This window comes from Micromys minutus (assembly GCF_963924665.1).
Source record: "Micromys minutus genome assembly, chromosome: 1".
In the NCBI taxonomy this organism is placed as follows: Eukaryota; Metazoa; Chordata; class Mammalia; order Rodentia; family Muridae; genus Micromys; species Micromys minutus.
This window is the reverse complement of record NC_137969.1, coordinates 140,185,700-140,195,344: the sequence shown is the minus strand read 5'-3', so window position 1 is coordinate 140,195,344 and position 9,645 is coordinate 140,185,700. Positions and strand designations below refer to the sequence as shown.

Below are 9,645 nucleotides of genomic sequence, written 5' to 3'. Positions count from 1 at the left end.
ATTCCCTTAAATGAATTAGCCCCTGCTTACTCTAGAACAGTGGCTCTCAAACTTCCTTTTTTTAATTGAACAACTTTATTTTAGAAAACAAAGATAAATGTACAGATTTTAAAAGCATTTTTGAATAAAAGTTTATGAATACATTTTTGTCAGTTCTTATTTTTTTAAGGTTTGATAGTATGCATTAAATTCTTACTACTTACAATGAGCAAAAAGTACATGTAAAACAAGATGTAACCTGGAAATAGTCAAAGTTTTCTTGGTGTGTAAAAATTAAGCATAATGGTTTTTCATTTTCTTTCTTTTCTTTTTTTTTGTTTTTTTTTTTTTTTTTTTGGAATTTGTTTTTTCTTGAACTTCACACAGTCTGTGAGTTGTTTCTGGAATGTTCACAGCTTTCTGTGGTTAGTATCCAATAGTCAGTGACTGCATATTATGTCTGTTCTTTTGTGACTGGGTTACATCACTCAGGATGATATTCTCTAGATGCATCCAATTTCTTAAGAATTTCATAAAGTCATTGTTTCTGGTGGCTGAGTAGTACATCATTGTGTAAATATACCACAATTTTTGTATCCATTCATCTACTGAGAGACATCTGGGTTCTTTCCAGCTTCTGGCTATTATAAATAGGGCTGCTATGAACATTGTGATGCTGTGTCTTTGTTGTATGTTGGAGCTTCTCTGGGGTATATGTCCAGAAGTGGAATAACTGGGTCTTCAGGTAGTACTATGTCCAGTTTTCTGAGGAATGGCCAAAATGATTTCCAGAGTGATTGTACCAGTTTACAACCCCACCAACAGTGGAAGAGTGTTCCTCTTTCTCCACATCCTCTCCAGCATCTGCAGTCATCTGCATTTTTGATCTTACCCACTCTGGTTGGTGTGAGGTGGAATCTCAGGATTGTTTTGATTTGCATTTCCCTTGTGACTAAGGATGTCAAGCACTTCCTTAGATGAGTCTCAGCCATTCAATATTCCTCAATTGAGAAATTTTGTTTAGCTCTGTACCCCATTTTTTAATAAGGTTGTTTTATTCTCTGCCATCGAACATCTTGAATTCTTTGTATACCTTGGATATTAGGCCTTTATAAGATGTGGAGTTGGTAAAGATTTTTTCCCAATCTGTTAGCTATCGTTTTGTTTTCTTGACAGTGTCCGTAGCCTTCCAGGAAATTTGCAACCTCATTAGGTTCCATTTGTCAATATTTGCAAGGATTTTGTTGAGTATTTTTGCATCAATGTTCATAAGGAAGATTGGTCTGAAGTTCTCTTTCCTTGTAGGGTCTTTCTGTGGTTTGGGAACAAGGGTTACTGAGGCCTTGAAAAATGAGTTAGGTAGTATTCCATCTGACTGTATTTTGTGGAATAGTTTGAAGAGTATTAGTATTAAGTCATCAATAAATGTCTGATAGAATTATGCACTGAACCCAGCTGGTCCTGTGCTTTTTTTGGTTGAGAGGCTTTTAATGACTGCTTCTATTCCTTTAGGTGTTATGCGATTATATAGATGATTTACCTGGTCCTGGTCTAACTTTAGTATCTGGTATCTGTCTAGGAATTCATCCATTTCCTCCAGATTTTCCAGCTTTGTTGAGTATAGGCTTTTGTAGTAGGATCTGATGATTTCTTGAATTTTATCAGTTTCAGTTGTTATGTCTCCACTTTCCTTTCTAATTTTGTTAATTTGGATACTCTCTCATTGCCATCAATTTGGTCTGGCAAAGGGTTTATCAATCTTGTTAATTTTCTCAAAGAACCAGCTCTTGGTTTTGTTGATTCTTTCAATGGTTCTTTTTGTTTCTATTTGGTCAATTTTTGCTCTGAGTTTGATTATTTCTTGCCATCTACTCCTCTTGGGTGTATCTGCTTCCTTTTGTTCTAGAGCTTTCAAATGTGCTGTCAAGTTTCTAGTGTATTCTCTCTCCAGTTTCTTTTTGGAAGCATTTAGAGCTATGAGTTTTCCTCTCAGTACTGCTTTCATTGCATCCCATATGTTTGGGTATGTCGTGTTTTCAGTTTCATTGAATTTTAGAAAATCCTTAATTTCTTTCTTTATTTCTTCTTTGACCCTGCTATCGTTTAGTAGAGCAATGTTTAGTTTCCATGTGTATATGGGCTTTTCGTTGTCTTTGTTGTTATTAAAGACCAGCCTTACACCATGGTGATCTGATAGGTTGCATGGGAGTAGTTCAATCCTCTTATATCTTTTGAGGCTTGTTTTGTGAACGATTATATGGTCAGTTTTGGAGAAGGTGCTGTGACGTGCTGAGAAAAAAGTGTATTCTTTTGTTTTAGGATGAAATGTTCTGTAGATGTCTATTAATTCCATTTGGTTCAAAACCTCTGCTAGTTTCACTGTGTCCTTGTTAAGTTTCTATCTTCATGATCTGTCCATTGACGAAAGGGGGTGTTGAGGTCTCCCACTATTATTGTGTGTAGTACAATGTATTTTTTGAGCTTTAGTAGGGTTTATTTTATGAATATGGGTGCTCTTGTATGTGGAGCATAAAGGTTAAGTATTGAGAGTTCCGTCTGACAGATTTTCCCTGTAGTGAGTAAAAAGTGTGCTTCCTTATCTTTTTTGATAACTTTTGGTCAAAAATCTACTTTATTCAATATTAGAATGGCCACTCCAGCTTGCTTCTTGGGGCCCTTTGCTTGGAAGGTTTTTTTCCCAACCTTTTACTCTGAGATAGTATCTGTCTTTGTCTCTGAGATGAGTTTCCTGTATGCAGCAATATGCTGGATTTTGTTTATGTATCCAGTCTGATAGCCTATGTCTTTTTATTGGGGAATTGAGTCCATTTATGTTAACAGATATTAAGGAATAATGGTTGCTGTTTCCTGCTGTTTTTGCTTTTAGAGGTAGAATTGTGCCTAGGTGTCCTTCTCTTTGTTTTCTTGCTTAGGTATTTTATTGTTTTTACTAAGATGTAGTTTCCATACTTGTATTGGATTTTCCACCTATAATTCATTGTAGTCCTGGGTTTGTGGTCAGATATTTTGTAAATTTAGTTTTGTTCTTGAATATCTTGGTCTCTCCATCTATTGTGATTCAGAGTTTTGCTGGATATAGCAGCTTGGGCTGACACATGTTTTTTTGTTTTTTTGGTTTTTTGTTTTTTTTTTTTTTGAAAAACTTTATTTTAAAAAATAAAGATAAATGTACTAATTTTTAAGCATTTTTGCATAAAAGTATACGAATACATTTTTAAGGTTGTAATTAAGTATTTGTGAGTACATATACATACACATATGTATATATTAACAATAATATAGGAAAGAGGTTATTAATTTGAGGGGATAGGAGAGAAACTGGGAGGGAAGGGGGATGTGATACAGTTCTATTTTAATTAAAATATTTTTTTTTCTTGAACTTCCCACAGTCTGTGAGTTGTTTATAGGGTGTTCAGAGCTTTCTGGGGTTAGTATCCCATTATCAGTGACTGCATATTATGTCTGTTCTTTTGTGACTGGGTTATCTCACTCAGGATGATATTCTCTAGATGCAACCATTTTCTTAACACTTTTGTTAAGCCATTATTTCTGATAGCTGAGTAGTAATCCATTGTGTAAATGTACCACAATTTTTGTATCCATTCATCTACTGAAGGACATCTGGGTTCTTTCCAGCTTCTGACTATTATAAATAGAGCTGCAATGAACATTGTGGTACATGTATCTTTGTTGTAAGTTGGAGCGTCTCTGGGGTAAATGCCCAGAAGTGGAATAACTGGGTCTTCAGGTAGTACTATGTCCATTTTTGTGATGAACCGCCAGACTGATTTCCAGAGTGGTTGTATCAGTTTACAACCCCACCAACAGTGGAGAAGTGTTTCTCTTTCTCCACATCCTCACCAGCATCTGTAGTCATCTGAGTTTTGGATCTTGGCCAATCTGACTGGTGTGAGGTGGAATCTCAGGATTGTTTTGATTTACATTTCTCTGATAGCTAAGGATGTTGAGCACTTCCTTAGATGTTTCTCAGCCATTCGATATTCCTCCATTGAGAACTTTTTGTTGAAGTCTGTGTCCCATTTTTAATAGGGTTATTTGATTCTCTGGTTTCTCACTTTTTGAGTTCTTTGTATACCTTGGATATTAGACCTCTATCAGATGTGGGGTTGGTAAATATCTTTTACCACTCTGTTGGCTGCCGTTTTATTTTCTTGACAGTGTCTTTAGCCTTACAGAAACTTTGCAATCTCATTAAGTCCCATTTGTCAATCTTTGACCATAGAGCTTGAGCTATTGGTGTTCTGTTAACGAAATTTTCTCCTGTGCCTATGAGTTCTAAAGTTTTCCCTACTTTCTCATCTAATACTTTCAGTGTACCTGATTTAATGTGGAGATCTTTGATCCACTTGCATTTGAGCTTTGTACAAGGAGATAAGAAAGGGTCTATTTTCATTCTTCTGTATGCTGAGTGCCAGTTGGACCAACACCATTTGTTGAATAGGCTGTCCTTTTTCCATTGCATATTTACAGCTCCTTTGTCGAAAATCAGGTGACCATATACGTGAGGGCTCATTTCTGGATCTTCTATTCTATTCCATTGATCCATGTGCCTATTTCTGTACCAGTACCATACAGTTTTCAACACAATTGCCTTGTAATATAGCTTGAGGTCAGGAAGATTGATTCCCGAAAATGTTTTCTTGTTGCTGAGGATGGATTTCACTATTCTAGGTCTTTTGTTATTCCAGATGAAATTGCACATTGCTCTTTCCAACTCAATGAAGAACTGGGTTGGAATTTTGATGGGGATTGCATTGACTCTGTAGATTGCTTTTGGTAAGATGGCCATTTTAAAAATGTTGATCCTTTCAATTAATGAGCATGGGAGATCTTTCCAGTTTCTGAGATCTTCTTTGATTTTTTTCTTTAAAGGTTTGAAGTTCTTGTCATACAGGTCCTTCACTTGCTTAGTTAGAGTCACACCAAGGTATTTCATATTTTTTGTGACTATTGTGAAGGGTATCATTTCCCTAATTTCTTTCTCCACATGTTTGTCCTTTGAATATAGGAAGGCTACTGATTTGTTTGAGTTAATTTTGTATCCAGCTGCTTTGCTGAACTTGTATATTAAGGAGATATACTGCTATGCTGTAAACTATAGAGGAAGGTCTTGATAGAAAAAATTCTCACAGTTCATATTTTATACGATTTTCTAACGGACAGTTCAAAAATATCTGGGCCTTCCTATATTATTTAAGCTCCTCAGCATGTATAATATCCAAGTTCAGTATCTGAGTGAAAAAAGTTCTAAGAACAATTAACAATGGAACAACATCTTAGTAATATAATTAGATGTGTTAGTTTTCAGTATAAGTACTTATTTATCAATATTTAATCCTCAGAATGTCCCCATATTATATAAAGAAAATGAGACACTTAGAGATTAAGTTGTCCAAAGTCAAACATTGTGATGGGGTAGGAGTCCCTATTTAGAGACCACCAAAATATTACAAAATTATAAGAAGTAATTGTGACCAGGTAAATAACCCAATGTCTTTAATAAAATGCAGTATTATTTTCTTTACATAAATGCTATGGATTTATAGGTGGTCAAAACATTCATATAAAACAGTCAGCCAACCTTATACATTAAATCATTTAATGCAGTATCCAAGAGTTAGGCACATATTAGTTAGCCAAACAATCAGGGCATTCATCAAATAACATTTTCTCCAAGCTACCCAGAACATGTCAGGAGTATATGCCCCTTTAGAGATATGCCTCATTTTTATCATTTTTTTTCAATTTTATTGGATATTCTCTGTATTTACATTTCAAATGTTATACCCTTTTCCCCAACTTCTCTCCCTCCTCCCCTAAACTTGTTTCCATGAAGGTGCTCCCTCTCCCTGTTGCAGTAAGTATTAATAAATAGGATTGGCTTATCTCTTTATCAGTCTCACTCTGTGGGTTGGCTTCTAGTACGGAGCCATGTTCACAGACTCTGTCACTCGGTCTGAGCCACCACTGTCTCACTCATTCCACACTACACCCTTCCCTTGGCAGTTTGCTCCACCTGTTTACTGCCTCTGTCCTGGGGTATTTCTTTACCCCAAATCCCAACACAAACACAACTCTAGGACCCGACAGCTTTTCATACAAGTTTATATATCAAACTCTCAATCCACAAACTCTCTACACAATAGGATTACATCAAATTGACAAAGATACAAACTGCCCTTCTATATGAGATATCAGACCTATAAAATCCTTAAATGTTCATAGCTACTTAAGGCCAATAAAGCCTACCTGGATCTAATTCATCTTTCCTGAGGTCCAACTTGGAACCTCTCGCTCAGTCCTCCCTCCCCCTCCCCATCCTTGACCCTCTCTCCACCTCCTTTACACTGCCCAATTACAAGCTCTCACCTCTATTTTACTAATTAAAATGGAAAGGTTCAGATGAAGTCACCTCATGAGTATACAACTAGGCAGCCCTTCTTGGCGAAGTGAATTAGCATCAAAAAAAGAAACAGCTTGAGGATTATCTACATCTCCCAGCCACCCTCTTCACCTCAGTGCCTTGGTTGGTTGATGATGTTGTTCTTCCCATGAGATTGAAAGCCTTTTAGCTCCTTCAGGCCAACTCAATACAGACAATGCCTCATTAAGACAATTCTTCCCAAGTGATTCTATGTTAAGTTGAACTAATGAAGCTAACCGGTCACAGAAGGCAACATTAAAAATTGCGAGCACATTGGTATTCGTTTTTACAGCTGGAAAATACATTTCTAAGAAACTCATTCTGAATGCTCAGGACACCTGCATCCTCAGGAATTACTATAAAATAAAAGAGATAAAAGCCCCACCTTTCACTTCACTTTGAGAATGCCAAACTACCAGATTAGGTAGGGTCTCCTCTGTGTGACTTCTACAGAATTTCCCACTTCAATGCACATTATCTTGCAATCCACTGTAGCACAGCAAGACTGATAAAATATTATCTGTATTTTGTGAGCTGATAGGAATGGGGAAATTTTTATAGGAGAATAATCATAAAAATATCATAATAATACTGTACTTAAACTTGGTATTTAAAAACAGAGAAGTTCTTGAGGAAAAAAATACAGTATCCCTGGGGAGATGGCTCAGTGGTTTAGCCCAATTAACATTTGGGCTTCGCAAACTTCCTACTGTACTTCTTAAAAATGTCTTAATTAGCACATTTAAGTATTTGATTTCTTTCTTTCTTTTACATGGGGTGGGTATTTATCTTTGATTTGGCCTGATTATTTTTGTGGCAAGCTCTTACACTGTAGCCTAGGACTGCTTGAAGTCATAGAAATGAAGACTAAAAAGACAAAATATACAAGTCTTACAAGAGAAGCTGGAGAATAGCTCAATGGGAAAAAACACTTGTTTCTGCAGAGAATGCAGGTTCAGTTCCCAGTACCCACTTCGGGCAGATCCAGGCTCTAACACCCTCCTCTGGTCAACAGAGACAGGGACACAGGGACATAGAGAAAAAGAGGGATAAAATGACATCATATGTCAGGTCCGGCATGACCTTGGTAGGAACAGAATGACATGGTCCTTGTCTCTGGGACAGGGCCAGGGAATGTGGCCTCCATGGCATTGATGGGAATAAGGCATGTTTGCATAACAATGGACATATTTTAGGTTCCTCCTTTAAGGAATACCCTCCTTGTTAGCGTTAATGACTCCATAATAATCACAGACAGCACAAGTCCAAGAGGTGAAGGTATGGCTGTCTCACCAAAACAGCAAAGCCTGGGACCTTGAGGACAGGCCATAAGGCTATAGAAACAAACTCTAAGAACATGGGTTCCAAAAATATAAAATTTCTCAAAATATAAGGATGCAGTATGAATTCTGAGAGGCTTTAGGAATCTATAGAAGCAAAGGCAGCTGCATTAATGAGTCAGCTTGTCAGAAAGATACAAAAGCAGGCAGATACAAAAGCAGATTCCTGAGTTCAACTTTAGCCTCTGGGTTCCTCCATTTCAGTCTTGGTTTTCTTTGTTGGCCATTTAATTTTTATTCAAGGAAACACCATGAGCCTGAATGGGAGATGTCCTTAAATCCTGCCATCTTAACATAGAGCAAAAGCATTCCACTTCTGCACACCAAGGCCCAAGAAAGAGGCCTCTTGCTCTGCTCCCTGCATGCTACACTGACAAAGAAAGCTTCACCCTCACGTTGCAGTTCCTTACTGGAATTTTGGTTGATTGGTTGAGTTTTTATTTTCATTTTGTTTTGGTTGTAGTTGTTGTTGTTGTGAGACATGGTCTCGTGTGGCTTTGACTGTCCTGAATCTTTCGATATGACCAGGCTGGCCTCAAATCCTAACTGACTTTTATGAAACTAAAGGAAGGTCCAGAAAATACCAGAGTTCGTTTAATTCCTGGATGTCTGCAGATACCTTGAGTCTTTCAAAGGACTGGCATGGGTCCTTCTTTGCAGAAGTTCTTCAGGACATTTGCCTTACCCGTGGGGAACAAAGTTTTGTGGGTTTTTTGTTTGTGTATTTGTTTGTTGTTTTTTATAAAATTCAACTGTGTCTTCTGCTATGAAAGGCAGATATATTGTAGTTGAGAATAGAACAGATGATAATTTACTGTTTTCTTGAGATCTGCATTTCTTGTCCTCACCAAGAACACCTGATATTTGGGAAAATGTAACTTACATGATGTCTCCTTTGTCTCCTGATTCACAAATCCCTCAAATACGCCAGTCTTTTCCTACCTGGACCTTTGCAATTGTTATTCCCTTTATAGTATAGAAAACTATACTGTTCTCTTTATTTTGAACTCATCTTCCAGGCCTCATTCATATATTCCTTCTTCAGAAAGTCTTCATCAGAGGACTCAATCATTCATTTGATTATTTCCCATTCTTCATATCAAACGTACCTCACCCACCACACTTAAATATTTATTTCTTGGTGTGCTAATCATGTTTCCTCCACTGAGTCACTTAAAAGTATAACTGTCCCATTTATTGCTCACTCCATAAGATTACACATTTATTACACATTTATTGAATAAGTGTGCAGATTTCAATTACTTGGTGGCAGGAAGAAAAACATAAATCAAACCTTTCGTCAGTGTCAGCACGATGACGTGTAGAACTGTGTTTGCTAACATGCACGCGATGGTAAATGCAGGCTTGCCTAGTGATGTTGAAGTGCTGTTGCAGGAGGTCATTCATTATGTGGAAAGTACAGAGAGAGAAGTGATTGAAAAACCGGTTCTTACATAAAATTTCTTTTGATGGTTTTTTTTTTTTTGTTTAGCCTTGGATTCTTTTAGATTTTAATTTTTGAGAATTTCATACATGAAAACTATACTTATATAATTTTGACCCACCTCCACTTCCTCTCCTAACTTCCTGTGCTCCTCAACACCCTGTCAAATTCAAGACCTCTTCTTTAGCTTTGTTGTACACAGACTCACACACATATACATACACACACGTACGCACACATACAAACACATGTACACCCACACATACACAGGCATGTGCACACACTCATACACACACTAAGTCTATTTACTGTTCCTCATTCATTCATATGTTTAGGACTGACCACTTGGAATCAGATAACCTTTCAAGTGTCTTAGCCATGGAGATCATTGATTTTCTGCATCTCAGTGGTCATTG

General features: G+C 37.0%; 1 protein-coding gene across 1 annotated transcript in view; it reads left to right on the top strand.

Annotated features, from left to right (window-relative positions):
- Positions 1–9,099: 9,099 nt before the first annotated feature.
- UBA6 (ubiquitin like modifier activating enzyme 6) overlaps positions 9,100–9,645 on the top strand; it is a gene marked incomplete at its 5' end in the record, with an annotated part of 55,743 nt that continues 55,197 nt past the window's right edge. Inside the window, one exon of the mRNA XM_080909766.1 lies at positions 9,100–9,202. Coding sequence (XP_080765892.1) covers positions 9,100–9,202 — 103 coding nt within the window. The remainder of the gene's footprint in view (positions 9,203–9,645) is intronic.